The sequence below is a fragment of the Sceloporus undulatus genome, chromosome 1 (assembly GCF_019175285.1).
Source record: "Sceloporus undulatus isolate JIND9_A2432 ecotype Alabama chromosome 1, SceUnd_v1.1, whole genome shotgun sequence".
Lineage (NCBI taxonomy): Eukaryota > Metazoa > Chordata > Lepidosauria > Squamata > Phrynosomatidae > Sceloporus > Sceloporus undulatus.
Genome location: NC_056522.1, coordinates 166700200 through 166719488, shown reverse-complemented (window position 1 = coordinate 166719488; position 19289 = coordinate 166700200). Strand labels below are relative to the sequence as shown.

General features: G+C 40.5%; 3 protein-coding genes across 3 annotated transcripts in view; all 3 read right to left on the bottom strand.

Annotated features, from left to right (window-relative positions):
* Positions 1–6858, bottom strand: part of LOC121921380 (UDP-glucuronosyltransferase 1A1-like) — a 16226-nt gene extending 9368 nt beyond the window's left edge. The window contains 2 exon segments of the mRNA XM_042449385.1: positions 1647–1778; positions 3847–6858. Of these exon segments, the coding sequence (XP_042305319.1) occupies positions 1647–1778; positions 3847–4764 (1050 nt within the window). The 5' untranslated portion in view covers positions 4765–6858.
* A 42-nt stretch (positions 6859–6900) lies between these two features.
* Positions 6901–9168, bottom strand: LOC121921383 (UDP-glucuronosyltransferase 1-6-like). The gene has a single exon (XM_042449396.1). The coding sequence runs from the start codon at positions 8510–8512 to the stop codon at positions 7613–7615; it is 900 nt and encodes a 299-aa protein (XP_042305330.1). The 5' UTR covers positions 8513–9168; the 3' UTR covers positions 6901–7612.
* Positions 9169–15894: 6726 nt separating this feature from the next.
* On the bottom strand, positions 15895–18432 carry LOC121921388 (UDP-glucuronosyltransferase 1A1-like). The gene is made up of 2 exons (XM_042449409.1): positions 18279–18432; positions 15895–18023 (listed from the first exon to the last, which is right to left on the bottom strand). The coding sequence occupies exon 2, from the start codon at positions 17399–17401 to the stop codon at positions 16529–16531; it is 873 nt and encodes a 290-aa protein (XP_042305343.1). The 5' UTR covers positions 17402–18023; positions 18279–18432; the 3' UTR covers positions 15895–16528.
* Positions 18433–19289: the final 857 nt, after the last annotated feature.

Sequence of the window (19289 nt, the reverse complement as noted above, 5' to 3'; positions counted from 1 at the left end):
GACTGAATGGGCTGTGTATGAAAGCATGTATATTTTGGCTGTTTGAGAGGATGTCTGAACTGTGCTAGTGAGTCACTAAGAAAAGATTTTAATTAAGGTCAGTGGATTAAAAATTGCAGACAAAACAATATAAAGGTTTAGTTCAGATGTGAACTTTCATGGTCTGCATCCATAGTTTTTTGTGGGGTTTTCAGGCTATCTGGCCATGTACTATAAGAGTTTCTTCCTGACAGCACTGGCGAAATGTATATCTATAAAATCATATTGAACATGGCCACATAGCCCAAAAAACCCACAAAAAACTATGTTTAGTTCAGAGTTTGAATCCAGCAAGTATAAATAGGAACCAAGATTTTTAATAAATATTTCAATGGCTAAATATCAATTTCTTCTGTGCAGTGGCATCATTAGGGTGGTACAGCCCAAACTGGGTGACACCTCAGAAGAGCGGTGACAGCCAGTCAGGCCCCTTCTTCTCCACCATCCTGGCTCTCTCCATGAGGAGAAAGCCAAGGTACCGGAAGAAGAGGAGAGATAGTGTGTACCCCTTCTGTCCACTCCTGCTGTCTCACTTGCCTATGGCATTCCTGGCAGTCCTCGCTGGGCATCAATGAGGCAGCAGGAGAGGATGAAAGGAGGGCAGGGTAGGCCACCACATGGCAGCTGTTTCTGCCAGAGAGGAGAGGGGCAAGTGAGAAAAGAAGCAAGAGAAGAAAGAGGGAAGAGCATGCCCCTTCTGGCTTCGCCCTGCTGAGCTCCCTCCTCAGAAGGAAGTCCGGCAGTGGCAAAGGAGAAGGGACAAACATGTCCCTTCTCTCTCCTCCCATTGCCTCACTTGCCTGGCCTCCTCCCCAGCAACCCTGGATGATCACAGGGACGTAGCCAAGATTTTGGGAAGGAGGGGGTCCAGACTAAGCGTCACCATTATAATGGGGCTTGGGCGCAGCGGCGTGGCAGCGCACACCATTCATTGTATTTAACAAAAGGGGGTCCGGACCCCACAGACCCTCCCCCTTGTCTACGTCCCTGATGATCAGGTAGCTGAGCAAGCAAGTGGGGAAGCCATCATCCTCCCAGCGGCTCCCTTGCACTGAGTGACACCAAGCCTGGGGATGCCACTGCTTCTGAGTATCATATTTTAACCTATTCCTTGAGTTTTATTCTCATAATAATGTGTGAGAGAGCTATTGAATTAACACAAGAATTGGGCCAAAGTGTTACACAGAAGGCAATATTTTACCAGATAATGTTTTTATACTTTAGGTACTGAAATGGTTAATTTTACTTAGGCCATTTTATGCCACCTAATTATTCATGCCAACAGATTATTCTGGTTTGTGGGCTCCAAGTGGCTGTCATGAATAGCCCAGGAACAAGAGCGAACCAATATTATCTCACATTTATTTGCATAGATAAAGATCACGGGGGATTTCTGCATTGTTCCACTTGAATAATATAATTATTGCAACCTGTTTGCTTTAAATGACAACTGCCCTCACTTTAAAAGAATGCATATCTAGTTAGGAAAACTAAACACCAGCTTCAGAGTCATTTTTAAAACATGATGTGACATATGCAAGATGAAAAACATTGTTTTATACTTTAAAAAAATATAAACAAATGTTCCCCATTCTTTCCTTTCTTACCGTCTGAGGTATTGTTCCCAGTCCTTCAGCAATTTCCATGGCTTTTTTCATTGGAATTTCAGAGACCATTGAACCCAAGGAAAACACGACAATGCCATGTTCACCTGATTGATTTACTATGGCTTCAAATTCCTACAAAATAAACCCCAGTCAAGATTATTTGTGTCATTTATACCACATAATCTGAGTACATTTTCAGTTTAAGCAGCATTCTTGCTGTAATAGGTAGCTAGAAAGGAAGAAACATTGGTGAATATATTGTTTTGACAAAAGATGCCTCCCAAAACAGTTCAAAAAAGCTGTACATATAATAACACAATTAGACCACATAAGAAATTTTTACCATTGATCTTGAACACGTATTACAACAGAGTAAGATGTGACAAAACTATTTTGCTGGGAATTAAGACTGTTTTGTTTCACTGTAATGGTCACTGTAGAGCTGTCCACCTCAACTTGATAAGAAAGATTAAGGTTATCTAGATCAGAATCACTATTCTAGAGCAATAGAACATTTCAGCATTGTATTGTAAAAGATTTTAACTGCTATTAAGACTTGCATCTATCACATTTTAATATTTCTCAGTCCATGGATTCCTACCTTTGAACAAAGATTGATCAGAATGGAGACTGCAGTCAAGAAATCAGAAGAAGACTGGGAATGGGAAGGGCAGTTATGAAGAAACTAGACAAGATAGATACACAACCAGTGGCATCCCTATGGTTGATGTCACCTGGTGTAAAGGAAGCAGTAGGAGAGCAGACTGATGCAGTCTCCAGAGAAATGTTTTGGTCGTGCAGTAGCAGCAGCCATGCTGGAGCCCAAATATAAGGTACTGTCACCTCCAGCAGCCTCGACTACAGCCTATGGAGGGCCATTTGGGGTCTGGTGGAGCTGCTGAGCAAGTGAGAAAGGGATGTGATGCCCTTTCTCATTCACCCAGTAGCCACACCAGTCCCACAGAGTGTACCACTCCATCAGATGTACACACACAAACACACACACACACACACACACACACACACACACACACACACCCTGAGATGTCACTAGCTGCAGTCGGCACACCCCACTGTATACAACTGAACATTAAAGTAAGAATCATCCAAGCCATTGTATTCCCTATTACCATGTATGGATGTGAGAGCTGGACAGTTAAGAAGGCAGATAAGAAGGAAAACATCACATTTGTGATGTGGTACTGAAGAAGAGTGTTGAGGATACCATGAACAACCACAAGGACAAACAAATGGGTCTTTGAGCAGATATAGCCAGACACATCCCTGGAAGCCAAGATGATCAAATTGAGGCTGCCGTACTTTGGCCACATCAAGAAAAGGCATGATTCTTTGGAAAACACAATAATGCTAAGAATGGTGGAGGGCAACAGAAAGATAGAAAGATGCAATCAGAGAGGTCATGGGCATGAATCTACAAATCATAAGCAGAGCAGTGGAGAATAGGGGGACTTGGAGATGTCTCATAGATAGGGTTGCCATTGGTTAAGTATGACTCAAGGGCAGTTAACAACAACAGTGCATTTTACACCTCAGCCATATGCTAAGGTCCATAATATTAACTTTGATTTCCTGATAACATTTTTGTTTTAATTCAGAACTATTTAACTGCATTTTTATACAATCAACAGTACATCCATATCCCCCTAACCAAGGGGAAAAAAACAAGGGGGAAAATGCCTTGATTTCTTTAAAGAACCAAGATGTCTCATCCCTTAATAGAAAATAACAACAGTGCTGGGCCAAAGAGAATATACATCTAGTCTTAGATTCTGTCGTGGTAAGAGGCTGGAGTTTCAGGATTCATACAATATATAACATCATATAATATTAAGTGATAGAGGACATTATGAATCAAGTTATTAGCATGCACATGAAGATATGTGCTAGAAGCCTCCTAGTTATGGTGGATAGCTCTTTCTGCAGCCTGGGTGGCTGTTTCCATGGCCTGCACAGTGCTTCCCCACCCGCGTGGCTATTTCTCCCACCTGTATGGATGCTTTCCGGCCCCACGCCTCCGTTTCCCCAGCCCTGGAAATCCTACTGGAAGTCCCGCCTGGACATCCCACCCCCAGTACTCCCGCCCCCCACACCAGATGTCTCTACATTAATAAATCTTATCCTTCTTCTTTAAAGCTAAAACTCTGAAAATTATGTGTAACAACGGAAAAAAAGAACTAACCTGAATTAGTGGACTTTCTCTTCTACAGTTTATACCTCCTATGAAGACCATGTTGGGCATAATGGGCCTTGGATATTCAAACACAAAGTCATAGCGTAGAAGCCAAATAGATGCTTGACTATAGAGCTCTTTTACTGTCATGTCTCGATGTAGGAATTCTTTGCTCAGAACTTCATATGGTGAGTACAGAAGATAGCATATCAAAAATTCCAGTGATCCAACCAAAAAATTCTTCACTCTCTGATTAAATGTCATATGATCTGAATTGCCAGTGAAGAACTTTGGGACATAAGAATGTGGATTTGGACACTGGGTTGCCTCCAAGTCTAAACCACATGGGATTCCACGTAAGTAGTAAACTGAAGGAAGAGATAAATACTCAGCCAAAATTTGTCCACATGGAGACACTGGATCTATAAATACAACATCAAATTGGTTTTCTTCAAGGTATGTAATCAGTTCTTTGTTGTACAAGAGTTGCTTGCAGTTATCAAAGATAAGTGTTGTAACATTTCTTATTTTTTCAAAAGTCTGTGTCATTTTCACTAGGAAAGGCTGGCGTGCAAAAATCCTGTGGCCAAGCTTTTGGAATTCGGTTTTTAAGTATTCTGTTGTGTAGTTGACAGGAAATGTTTTCATTGTGTAGGATCCAGACGGTTTCATCCACAAGTTTGCTTCAGGAGCAACAACTACTACTTCATGTCCTCTCTGTTGAAGGTGTTCCATAACTGGATGGATACTGAGCCAGTGACTGCCATCCACAGGTATTACCAGCACCTTCCCCCCATCCGAAATGCTCCAGAAAAAGAAAGTAGGTAAAATCCACAAAGGTAGCTGACAAATGCTTTGAAGAATAGAGTTTGTCTTGTCAATTGCACTGTGCTTTCGTCCAGCATTAAAAATATGTAAAGACCTCATTTTTAAAATGTGGGAAGCACGAAGTCACTTGCAAGCATTCAGCCCCTTCTTCTTTGGTAAATGTTTATTTTCCGTTGCTTATTTACAGAAGCACAACTGAGATTTGAAACTTGGTCAAAGGTTGACCCTGGAAACCAATCTTGATTGGATGGAAAGAGATCCACAGATTTGTTCAGATTGTCACAAATTCAGCGTGGTTGCAAACAGGGCAGATGCATTTTCAAAATGCTCCGTTATTTCAATAAGTCTTAATGATAATTGAGAAGTAGGAGGAGAAGTGATAATCATATGCCACTTACCAGAATAGAATCATAGAATCATAGAGTTGGAAGAGATGACAACGGCCATCCAGTCTAACCCCCTGCCATGCAGGAATTCTACAGGAACAATACTGTTATAAGGCTGAGGGTTAATAATTACTAATTGTTTATCAAAGCTACTGGATAGGTATTGCTTCATAAGGAGATGGTAACAATGCTTTTGGCAGCAGCCTGTTTTAAAAATGCCAAGTATTACAGAGGACTAGAGGGGCTGAACATTTGAAATTGGTTAAACTGGGTCTGGAATGTTGTGTTAGGAGAGAGTAATTGACACACAAACTCAGACTGATCAGAGGAACAAAAGCAGCAGACAAGTTTGTATCACTTTGGTAACCTTTTATTTGCTTTTCCAACAAGCACAAATTATGGACCTTATGTTACAATTTTGGAAAACTCCTTTTTTTCCTATATGCATTAAGTATTTAAGTATTAAGTATAAATTTTTATAGGCATTTAAATTTTCCTTAAAGGTTTGGCTTGGCATTATTTTGTTAGGTAGGCTAGAAACCATACATTTCTGTGGGCATAAAGTATTCAGACCTTCTGGTTATACAAACATATTCATATAAGATGAACTTTTAATCTGAGTTAGCAGAGTTCATCTTATCTTCATATATGTGTAGTTCAGTGATTGTATAAAGCGGCCATAAAGGAAAATTTATTAAAAATTGGTTTAAGTAAACTGGGATTTACTCAGACAACACTATGACATGCCAATAGTGCTTTTATCCACATTGAAATAAGCATATCTCATTTTGAAAATGAAGCACAGAATCGGACAGTCTGTCCAATGGACCACCTTGACTCTCCTTTCAGGCCAGGAAGTATTTGTTGCCTCATAAGCCTATCAGCATAGGTTGTTGTTGTGTGTCTTCAAATTGTTTCTCTTATGATGACTCCAAGATGAATCTATTGTAAGGTTTTTTGGAGCTGAGAATGTGTAACTCAACCAAGGTCACCCAGTGGGTTTCCATGGTCAAGCTGGGAATCAAACCCTGGTCTCCAGAATCTTATCCAAAACTGAAACCACTAGATAACACTACCTCTCAATCAGTATAGGATGAGCTCCTAAATAATATTTGCATACAGGTAATAGCATAACATATTTCTTGCTACTATATATAGATATACAGATATATTTTTAAAATTCTCCATTCTACACCCTGTAATTGCCTGGTGAACTCTAATAATAATAATAATAATAATAATAATAATAATAATAATAATAATTTATATTCCACTTAATCACTTGGAATCCAAGCAGATTACAACATAGCATTCAATATTAGCTCATAGCATTCCAAGCCTTCAAAGCCCCTCTTGCCTGTTTTTCATCTCTGTGTTCTCAAAGCAAAACTCTCTCCTTTGTTTAAGTTTAACATGGGTTCTCTATTGCTCAGACTCTAGTTTCTTGAGTTCAGGCCCCTTCCAACCCTCTTTTCCACATATTATACTATACACATTACTCAAATTGTTTGGCAAAGAAAAATGCATGGTCTTGTTTTTTAAAAAAAAAAAACGGTTTTCTGTGCAGAAAAAAATATGTTTCCTGCAGCAAAAAAAGTGTGTGGCTTTTTTACACAGAATAATTCTTCCCTAGTACTTCAGGGCATTTGAATGTAGGGAGAACTAGGGATGAATATTTGTTTTCTCCTGCAGGGGGAGAAAAATACCATAGTTATTTATCCCTGCATGTGTGTGTATCTGCCTTCAAATCTCCTGTTTTATGGTGACCCTATGAATTTTTCATAGAGTTTTCTTGGGCAAGAAATACTCAGAGGTAGTTTTGTCAGTTCCTCGCTCTGAAATATAGCCTGCAGCACCTGGTATTCATTGGTGGTCTTGTATCCAAGTACCAACCAAGGCTGACCCTGTTTAGTGTCCAAGAACAGATGAGATCTGGTGCCTTTAAGGTATTTAGGACAGAACCATCATTGCATCTGAGGAGCTACAATAAGAAGTTTTGGTAGTGATGGTGGTCTTGACAAAAGCTTTTTGCACTAATGAGAAGGATTGTTTTAATAAGTTGCACAAAGAGTATAAATTGTGCAAATAGCTCAGATTACATAGCTAAAGAATGACAGTTGATGTCTTCATTCATGGACTTTTAAAAGTTAACAGCGTTGACTTTGCATCTTTTTTGCATTCAAACAATCCACCTCTGTGGCTGTGTGTGTGCATACTTTGCTTCCCAAAGGAAAAATTAGTTTTGCTCAGAGACATTTTGCATAAATTATGACTAAAAATAGCACTTGTTTACTGCCCCCCTTCAAAAAAGTATTTGTTTTATTATGACATGGGAGGCATCAAATATTTTCTGCAAAAATGTATAGGTATCAATTACGTTGAGCATCTTTTTTGTAGTGAACACCCTAGAAACCACCAGTCCTGTCCATTCATCCAACCCCTAGAGGATTTTTGCAGGAGCCAATGTGTCTTGCAATCCAAAAAAGGTTGCCCACCTTTGATACATAATAACACAAGTGAAAAATAATCTTGTAAAATAAGAAATATGTAATCTTATGACATCACGTTACCTTGGATAATGGCTTCTTCTGTGCACAGTTAATGCCTCCAATGTAGAACATGTTAGGCATCACTGGCCTGGGATATTCAAATACAAAGTCATATCTCAGTAGCCAGATGGATGTTTTACTGAAAAGTTCCAAGACTGTAGTCTTCCTCTGCAGAAACTCAGAAGCAAGGTGTTCATGGTTTTCAAAAAATAAACTGCAAATATAAAGGTCTAATGGTGTGACTAAGAAATTCTTCACACGTTCGGTAAAGCTCATGTGATCAGAGAAAGAAGTAAACATCTGAGGGATGTAAGAAAGGGGGACTGGACATTGAGCTGCTTGGTAATCTAGAGAACATGGAAGTCCACGCAAAAAGTACACTGTAGGCAAGGACAGATATTCTGCAAGGATTGGCCCACAAGGCAGCACAGGGTCTGAAAACATGGCATCAAATTTGCTTTGTTGAAGGAATGTGACTAGTTCTTTGTCATATAGAAGATTCCTACAAATAGAAGCAAATATGCCTGAATTTCTAGATATATTCGTGTGCATTTCAAAAATCTTCTCCAGGAATGGAGAGTCATCGAAGACAGCCTCACCTATTGAACGGTAAAATTGGTCCAACTCCTCCTGGGAATAAGGCACTGAATGCGTTTTTACAATGAAGTGCTCAGATGTTCTCATAAGCAAGTTGTTTTCTGGTATTAGCACTACAATTTCGTGCCCTCTTTGTGCAAGCTTCTCTATTACCATTTCCATGCTGAGCCAGTGACTTCCATCCTGTGGCACAACCAGCAGCTTCCCACTTTCAGCAGAATGCCACAGAGAAAGCAAAAACGTAATCCAAACAGCTATGTGACTTCTTGATTTCAGACATGCCATCATAGTACTGGCGATTCCCAAACTCATCATAGGCTTTCTATCTAATGTTTGAAGGTGTATAAGAATAACATCGGTGTGGCCTATAAAACCACAAATTTTACGCAAAAATCAATGTTTAACATGTGCCCTTCTTTGAACCTGAAAGGTATTATCACCAAGTTTACATGTAGCAATCAAGTTCATGTTGTATATTAACAACTCTCCCTTGGGCAGCCACAGTTAGATAAGATGATTCAGCACCCTGAATCTATCAGTTGATTCTATACCATGTGGAGGTCGCACAAGTTCATAGGCACCTTTTGAAAGCAGCAAACACAACCGTCAAGCAAGATGAATAAAAATATATTATATTTCATTTTTTAAAAAATTCTGTTATAGTAAGCTTGTTTTCTTTTTTAAGAACAGACATAAGAGCCTTTTTTCTTATCATTACTCTTAATTATTTGTTTATTGCCTTTAACACCTTAAAGCATCCCATCCTGCTCAGTTCTCTGTCTCTTTTCTTGAATTTACAAGGGATCCTTTTGGTCCTCCCTGAGTTTTTCAAAAAGGCTCATATATCCTGTACAGCCGAAAGAGTTCTCCAGAATATATATTTTAAATGGAGAGTGGTTTGAGTGTTGGACTATGGAGACCAGGGTTCAACTCCTTGCAGAGCCATGAAACCTACTGAGTGAACTTGTACAAGTCACACTCTCTCAGCCTCAGAGGAAGGTAATGGTAAACTTCCTCTGAACAAATCTTGCCAAGAAAACTCTATGACAGGCTCACCTTAGGGATGCCATAAACTGGAAATTTACCTTTAACAGACCGAGTGCCCAAACTACAACCCAGACCCCACTTATTTATTGCAAAGTGCCACGTCCCTCTGGCTTTCTAGTAAGAAACTCTGGCAGACTCTGTGCTAGGGTGACATCATGTGTGCCCACAGAGAGGTCACTGAGTGCCACCTCTGGCATGCGTGCCATAGGTTCGCCATCACTGGTTTATGTAATATTTATGTGTTACATATTTGTTTAATCCTTCCTCTAAACAGCTAATAGCAGTGCAGAGGGGGTCCCCACTGTGGACTGCATTAGGCTCAGAAACTTATGTATGTATCTATATATGTATGTATTTATTTATTAAAAAATTATTTATATTTCCATTCACTATATAGATTTTCTTCCTTAAATATATAAATTATCTTTCACTTAAGCACACCATTTTATTATCATAATCATGAAATTACTTAGCTCAGGATCTTTCCTGTCCAAACAGAGGTTTGAACCTTTACTTCCAGTAAAAGGTCAAATTAAAAAATAAACATACCAGAGAATCTTATGCACATGAGTTGTGTGCATCCACATACATGCTAGACTTTCAGAAGGCCAGCTAAGCGCACCCACATTTTTTTCTCCTTTGCCTTTCCCATGAAGGAAAGAAGCAAGGTAAGAAATAAATGCACCATGTCCTAGAAGATATAGACTGCTCACTTTCACTCTCTTTCTTCAAAAGGGATGGATCTCTTGAGGGGTGTGGGGTGCTTGGAGAAATACCTGTCCAGGGACCCCCACAGACTGGACTGGGGGCTGCACTTTCTGTGTATTATGGTGTAGTGCATTATGGACCAACGAAAGGCTACCCTTGCCCTTTAACTTTTTCCTTGAATTCTCACTAAGCTGTGGTGATAGTGCAGGTGGAGCCAGATTCAGACCTAGGGCTGAATCCGGCTCCTTGGGCTTTTCCACTTATGCATGTCACCTCCTCCACCAATTTGGCACATTTCCCCCCTCATTTTAGAAAGCTGAAATTATTCTAGCAATAATAGAAGTAAGAGCTTGGAGCTAAAATATGTTACTGTTATTGGTCTTGTCCTACTGCCTTTGCCCCAGATTTGAATTCAGTCCCCAGGAATTTCTCTCTTTTAAATTTTTTATTAATTTTAATATAAAAAACAAACATAAACAAAACAATCTGACACATATAACATAAATCCATCTTTCAGAATATCAACCTACACATACACTTACTACTCTTCCAATCTCTTAACAATCTACTCCTCACTACTTATATTATCTATTACCTATTACCTTCTTGTAATTGTTCTATCTACACCTTATTATATCATCCTATAGTTTATCTACTGTTAATTTATTACTATTTTGCCCTTCTTCAACTTTCTTCATTCATTCTTCTTTAAAAGATAAAGCTTTTGCAACAAACCAGAGTCCTGGTGGAGCAAAGGTAAGTCTTATTAATGTGCTAACTTGCATAACAGAAATTGTGTCTTATCTCATTAGCTCTAAGGCAAGAACTCTATATAGAGTAACCTTTAGATTCACTCCCTTCTAGCTCGAATAGCAATCATGTTTCATTTCAAAACTTCCTCTTGTGACCTTTGCCGACTTTTGAATCAGACTACATACATTTAAGATTTAAGGCTATGGTGGCATGCACAAACCAGAAATAAAGGAATAAGAAGGCTAGAATAGTACAGTGGACCCTCCACAATTCCTTGGGATTAGGGATGAAGGACCTCCATGAAAGTGGGAAAACAGCAAATAAAAAAAACGCTATTTTTTTTACCTGAGAGAACATCTCTCTAGAAATCTCGGGGTCCTCCACGGCAATTCTGTGGTCAAGATCTGCCAGAGGTTGACCATGAAATTGGGCTGGAGGACCTAGAAATGCCTAGAGAAGTGTTTTTGCCAGGAATCTGTAGGTCCTCCAGTGTGACTTTTGGCAGAAACTGACAACAGAGTCAGGCTGGAGGACCTAGAGGACACATTAATCAAATCCGTGAATATTCAAATGCGCAAAAGTCAAAGCTGCAAAAGTGGAGTGCCAACTGTATATTTGACCGAGTACTGAACTTGGATCCATGAGACAAGGTTCAACTTTGATTTCTTTCAGCAGTCTTCACAATCTTTTGAGAGCCAGAAATCAAAGTTGAACCTTGTCTCATGGATCCAAGTTCAGTACTCTGTCAAATATACAGTTGATGTAGTGGTTTGAGCCAGTGGCATTATGACCTGCCCCTTCTTGCCATTACCTTTCTTGCCTGTCTCCCAGTTGCACAACCACCACCTGGACAGTTCATTGCTGGGGATGGGGGGAGAGGGGAAGCAGTGCCTTCCATTTAGGCAAACAGCCACAGTGGACCTTAAATGGAAGGCACTACCTCCCAGCAGCAGCCTCCAGACTATCTGTTCAAGGTCTTGCTGCTGGGTGAGTGAGAAAGTGGGGTGATACCCTTTCTTGATCACCCAATAGCTGCATTAGTCTTGACGGGTGTACCACCCCCACTGGTGTATACCCCTTTTTTGGATGTCACCTGGTGTGATCTATACCACCACCTTCCCCCCCGCCCTGCCCCCCCCGCACCCTTGCAGTGATGTCCCTGGTATGACCATTGGGCTATGACTCTGTAGGCCAAGGTTCAAATCCCCATTCATTCATAGAAACCCACTGGGTGACCTTGAGCAAGTCACACTCTCTCAGCCCAAGAGGAAGGCAAAGGCAAACCCTCTCTGAACAAACTTGCCAAGAAAACTCTGTGATAGGAAAACCTTAGAATTGTCATAAGTCAGAAACAACTTGAAGGCAAAAAAACAATGACAATATCTTTTCCAACATCTTAACCAAATGTCACATGGTAAGAACTAGTAGTACTGTATTAGTGGCTGTTGATAAATTGATATCCTTGTTGTGTGACTGTTGTGGCTGTTGCTAAATTAATAGCCTTTCTCAGATGAACTCATGGCAACACACATGGCTCTTCTCACAATTTTTACCCTCATGGCAGCCTACTGAATTAGATCAGGATGCCAGAAAATGACTGAATCAAAGTCAGCTACCGAATGTAGGGATTAGAACAGAGATGGATACTGTGCAGCTTTCCAGGTGTTGTTGAACTGCAATTCCCAGCAGCACCAGCCAGCATAGCCTATGGTGAGGAATGCTATGAGTTGTGGTCAGCCACACAGTTTCCATCTCTGGACTGAAAACTGGATTTTCCAAGGCCACATTCAACATTCAAGCCACTTCATCAGATGAGTTTTCACATTTGTAGAGCTGAGGAGGTCTTGAAAGCTATCTAGTCCAACTCTCTGCTCCAGGCAGGAAATCTCAAACTAGGGCATACTAACACATGGATGTATACACCAGACCGATGTATACAGACATCGGTCACAAAATTTGATTTAGATCCCAAACTGCCCCTTCGGGCTTCAGTTCAGTTTGGGTTGCATCAGAGGTTGCCAGATTCAAACTGGGACTCAATTGGAATTTCCCTTAGGATACCTGTGACGCACTGTGACTTAGAAACAGTACATGTGATAAAGACCTTGAGATTGTTTCCAAAGAAGGCAAATAATATTTTAGCCTGTACTAACAGAACCATATTTTCCATGAGAAGGGAAGTAATCATCCACTGTATTCTGTGTTTGTTAGGCCTCATCTGGAGTACTGTGTTCAGGGCAACATTTTAAGAAGGATATAGACACGTTGGAGCTGGTTCAGAGAAGAGTGACAAGGATGATAAGAGATATGGAGAACAAAACATACGAGGAAAGGTTAAGGGAGTTGGACATGATCAGCCCGGTGAGGAGAAAACTGAGGGGTGATATGACTGCAGTGTTTCAGTACCTTAAGGACTGTCACAAACAGGATAATGAAGTTTTTTGTGGGTTTTTCGGGCTATGTGGCCATGTTCTAGCAGTTTCTTTCTGACGTTTCACCAGCATCTGTGGCTGGCATCTTCAGCCACATTATCCAAACAGGATTAGGAAGGTTTGTTCTCTGCTGTCCCAGAAGGTGGGACCAAGTCTAATGGTTTTAAGTTACAGGAATGTAGGTTTCAATTGAACTTGAAGAAGTAACTTTTTGGTTTCAACTGATGGTAATTTGATTTCAATTGATTACCTTCCTGATGGTAAGAGCAGTTTAACAATGGAAGAAATTACCTATATGAGCGAGTCTCTTTCTCTGGACATTTTCTAAAAGCAGCCAGACAGCTACCTGCTGGGGATGCTCTAGCTGGGTTTCCTGAACTGAGCATAGGGTTGGAATCAATGGCCTATGCGACCCCTTTCTACTCTATGATTCCATGATTTTCAACAAGAATATGTTTATCCCTTTGCATTCATAATGGGTGTGGTATGAAAAAGATAGCATAGAGGTCTCTATAGGGAAGAAACCTGAACAATTTCAGGTAGTAGGGATTTACCAGTTATTCTCAAATTTGACTTGGAGGGAATTACAGAAAGGACTGACAATGAAGGGACAGTGGTCCCTTACAGAAGCTTGTCTCCACATCAACACTCTAGAGATACTTGTAGCACATAAAGCCCCTGGAGTGTTTGAATCCTTCCTTCACAATCAGTCAGTACAACTTGTCATTGACAATATCCTTCCTCCATGATCAGTCAGTTCAACTTGACATTGACAATATAATGACTATGTACTACCTCAACAAATAAGGTGGTCCATGGTCCATGACTCTCTTCAACACTGCGACCCAAATTTGTGAATGGAGTGTTGAGAGACACATTTCCATTCACACTATTCATCTTTGAGGAGAGGAGAACATGGTAGCAGACCAGTTCAGCCAATCCTCACAAATGGATAGTCCCCCTAGACGTCCTCTCTGCTGTGTTTCGACAGTGGGGCAATCTGATGGTGGGCCTCTTTGCAATGTACCTAAGCAAGCAATGTCAATGATTTTGCTCCAGGATAGTAGGAAAGAGCTCTTTAGGCAATGCTTTCCTTTTTCAATGGACAGGCACAATGTTATGTGTTCTCTCTGTTTCCACTGATTACAAGGGTCATAGTGAAAATGTCAGATGAATGCACCAACACTATCTTCATCACTCCTTGGTGGCCTTGATCACCCTATTCCAGCTGTCTCAAGATTCTTACATTTGACTACCTTTCCATCCTGATGGGTCTGTCTTCCAAATCTAGAGACCTTCAAACTGGTTGCATGGAGAATTCGCCACTGACTACCTTCCCTGATTCGACAAGTGATTGCTGCTACTCACAAGCCTTCCACTCAAAAGTCATACACCTACAAGTGGGAAAGGTTTAGAACATTTCTAAATGAATCTAGTCTCTTGCCATCTTGGGTTCAATCCTGACATGTGCTGGACTTTTTGATGTCCCTCTCAGATTTAGGCTTATCTATTTCATCCACAAAGTATTATCTCTTCTGAATTGCCATTCTGGGACGCCCGTCCCTGTTTCCAAGACCTGATCATCAAGTCTTTTCTGAAGGGCTACATGCACCTACGTCCTCCTGTGTCTGGCCCAACTCCAGCTTAGAGCTTGGACTTGGTTTTTCCCCCACTTCTCAAGAAAATCATTCAAGCCAATGGCTACATGTGATGTCAGGTTACTTATCTGGTAAATTACCTTCCCCGTAGCTATCACCACAGTATGGAGAGCGGGGTATTCTGTGCCTTTTGGGTTGACCCACCTTACCTGAACTTCAATCAAGCCAAAATTGCCTTGTGCCTGGATATCTCTTTTCTGCCAAAGGTGGTTTCATCTTTCCATTATATATCAAGACGTTGTTTTGCCTGCTTTTATGCAGAATCCAACTTCTGAATTCAAGGGGGGATTGCATTCACTAGACACCTGTAAAGCCCTAGCATTCTACATTCCTCTGACATCGAATTCAAAGCAGTCAAACAGACTCTTTATGTGTTATATGAATTCAAGGTTGGGCTTACTTGTCTCTTCCCAGGGCTTCTCAAAGTAGGCAGTTTCCACATTATGTTTGGCTTATTAACTGGCCAAGAATGAACCCTCTGTGACTGTTTGAGCTCATTCCACCAGTGGTAGCTGCCTCTTCTGCTTTCCTTGCTAGAGTACCACTAGATGATGTATGTCCCAACCTTTGATAATTATTTTTCATTATAGGTTTGATATTCGGTCTAGAGCTGATGCAGTTTTAGGGAGAGTGGTGTTGTTATCTCCCTTAAAATGAATTTTGATAATTTCATCTATCTTGTGAGACCTTTTTTACATTGTTTATTGTGATTGTTCAATATATTTCTGGTTCTATCCATACAAGTGTTTTCTTCTCTCAGCAAGACACTCACTCCCCCAGGTGTGGTATTCACCCTGTTTGGATACACCCTAGCATCAAGGAGCTTTTCATGTTTCCCCTTTTAATGTGGTTCTGATCATAAGGAAAGACGTGCACAAAATTATAACCCTAAACCCAATTCTTCTTTTCTTCCCACTACTTTTAGCTCCCTTCTCTCCTCCACGCCTTTTGCTGAAGTCTCAGGCCCAAAACACACTGCTGAAATAATCCAGTTTGAGGCCACTTTAACTGCCCTGGCTCAGTGGAACTGTAGTTTTGTGAGACATTGAGCCTTCTCTGTCAGAGAGCTCTGATGCCCTAACAAACTACATTTCTCAGGATTCTCTAGCACTGAGCCAGGACAGTTAAAGTGGCCTCAAGCTGGACTGTTTCTGCAGTGTGTTTTGGGTTTCAATTCACAGCCTCCTTTGGTTCATCCACACCTCACTTATTTTCTCCATCCCCCATTCAGAAAGTGATAGCTTTCAATTTCTATCCTGTAAATTGCCTTTTTGTTTTCTTTCTCTATCCAGCTCCTTTTTGAAGGGGAAACTATTTCCGTGTCTTTCATTTATTTCAGAGTACCATCCAACAACACTCAAATTCTGAGACTAAACACTTGTAGCATACATGTTGCTCCTGTGTGTTTTAGTAATGTGCTAACTTCTGGGCCAACTGTTACAGAGTGCCAGGCACTTGTCCTACAGCAAAATAGAGCCATAGCCATCCATAGAGGGAAGTGATTCCCTTAATACCAGTATAATACTACTTGTGAGCTGGTTTTCCAGAAGTGTCTCCCTCCCACAACACAGACAGGACATGTCTATTTCAGCATTCATACACATGTGTGTCTCAAGCAGGCAAGGAAACTGCTGCCAGTTACTTCTGAAAACAGCATTTCCCCCCTCAATGTATCACTGAGTACTCACTCAGTAAAGTTAGCCTAAGGGGAAATATTCACTGAAAATTTCTATTTAAGCTTGCGTTACCTGAGATAAGTTTTTCTTCTGCACACAGTTGATGCCTCCGATAAAAACCATATTGGGCATTGCTGGTCTGGGATATTCAAATACAAAATCGTACCTCAGCAGCCAAATGGGCGAATTGTTAAGGAGGTCTAGAATGGTGACATCTTTTTGAAGAAATTCAGAAGCTAAATGGTCAAAGTCAGAATACACATACTTGCAAAGCAAAAAATCCAGTGATCGAACTATCATATTGGCCACACGCTGAAGATACGTCATGTTGTCCGTAAAAGAGGTAAAAAAGCTAGGAACAAATGAAGGAGGGCTTGGGCATTGAGCTGCTTTCAAGTCCAAATTGCAGGCTATCCCTCTCAAAAAATTCACCACCGGAATTGAAAAATGTTCAGAAATTATTGATCCGCAGGGTACTGCGGTAGCTGTAAGAATCGCGTCAAAGTGAGACTTATTGATATAACTCATCAAGTCCTCATTGTACAATAAGTAACGACAGGTGGTGTACATCATGCTAATAAATTGTTTTATACTCTCATGTTTCCGAAGAACTCTCTTCAGGAAAGGTCCATCATCAAAAAGCAAATGCCCAAATTCCCGATAAACTTTCTCCAGTTCCTTTTGTGTGTGAGGTACTGGATATATCTTGCTGGTATATGAGAAATCTTTCAAAAGTAGGCTTGTTTCTGGCACTACAACTACTAATTCATGTCCCTTCAGACTCAGCTCCTTCAATACCTTGCTCATGCTCAGCCAGTGGCTTCCATCCATAGGCAGCACTAGGAGCTTCCCACATTCTGCAGAATGAGAAGAGATGAAAAGAAGAAACCCCCAGAGGACAAAGGTGCACAGTGGAGGGGGAAGAGCCATTGTTCCTTCTCAAAGGTCAGGAAGGGAACTTAACTCTGACAGTTGACACTCAGGTCTTTATAGCATGGAGTAAATCTTTAATTGTATTAAACTGCACTCTACTTAAAACGGTTGTTGGGATCAATTCACAGGACCTTGATCCCTCTTAGGAACTGCCTTCTCCTCAGGGAAGAGCTCAAGAGAGCTATTGCATGTACCAACAGAGCTATTTCATGTAAAAGAATCCACTCAAATTTTCACTAAAATCTATCAACAAATAGGAAAAACAAAAGAATGACCCACAGACTGGAAATTGTCATTCCAGTCACCAAGAAACGGGACACCAGGGATTGCAGTAACCACCATAAACGGAGCAAGAAATTCCATATGTCTAAGCTGAGCACAGAAGAGGAAGAGGCACTAGAGATCATATTGCAAACATATGTTAAATACATTTTATAGATTATAGCAAAGCCTTTGGTTGTGTAAATCATGAAAACTTATGGATCAGTCTTAAAGAAATATGTGGACCAGGTTATCCTAATGGGTAACTGGTACTCAGCACAATAAGCCAGTGTTACAACAGAATGTGGAGAAACAGAATAACCAGGCAAGGCTGCATTTTATTACCATATCTGTTTAACTTGTACAGTGGTGCCTCGGGTTACGAAATTAATTCGTTCCGCGGCCGCTTTCGTAACCCGAAAAGCCTTCGTAAGCCGAATTGCCATAGGCGCTAATGGGGAAAAGCTGCGTTTCGTGCGAAAAAGCCGAAAAAAGCACCAAAAATTTTCTTCGTATCCCGAAAAAACATTCGTAACCCGGAACAATGATTTCCTATGGGATTTTTTCGTATCCCGAAAATTTCGTAACCTGGGTATTTCGTATCCCGAGGTACCACTGTATGTGGAACATATCATATGCAAAGCTGGTGTGGAAACTGGAGGAAGGAATATCAACAATTTAAGGTATGCAGATGACACCATACTACTAGCAGAAAATAGCAAAGGTTTGGCACACTTACTGAAGAAAGTCAAGGAAGAAAGTGCCAAGGCAGGCTTACAGCTGAACATTTAAAAAATAAAAATAATAACCATAGATTATTTAAATAACTTCAAAGCAAACAGTGAAGACAATGAGATACTTTTTTTAAAATTAAATTTTATTAAATATACATACAACAACGGGATACTCACAGATTTCCTATACTTTAGATCAGTGATTAATCAGAATGGAGACTGCAGTCAAGGAATCAGAAGAAGACTAAGGCTTGGAGGGCAGCTATGAAAATGAGATCCTCAAGTGTAAAGATATATCATGGAATACCAAAGTCAGGAATGCCCATGCCATTGTATTTCCAGTTTCTGTGTATGGTTGTGAAAGTTGCACAATGATGAAAGCTGATAGGAAGAGAATCAACTCATTTGAGATGTGGTGCTGGTGGAGAGTTCTGAGGACACCCTGGACTGCCAAAAGGACAGGGTCCAGGAGCAGGAACCTGGAACAAATCAGGCCTGAGCTAAAGCTAAAGCTAGACTAAACTGAGACTGTCATACCTTGGACATATCACAAGAAGGCATGACTCACTAGAAAAGATTTGTTTGGTGAGATAGAAGGCAACTGGAAAAGAGGAAGAACAATTTGCTGATTAATAGACTCAGTCAAAGAAGTCTTCAGTTTGCAAGATCTGAGCAGGATGGTTGAGGATAGGGTGACTTGGAGGTGTCTCATTCATAGAATCGTCTTAAATTGAAGTTTATGGGAAAGTGGTTAACAACAACAACAAGAACAGCAACAACAGGACTCTTCCAAAGGATCTTAATAAAAACAGTGTTGGGGCTGTGTTGAAGGGTATATTTTCTCCTCTTTTATTTAAAAAATATTTCAAAATTATTGGAATCATAGTGCA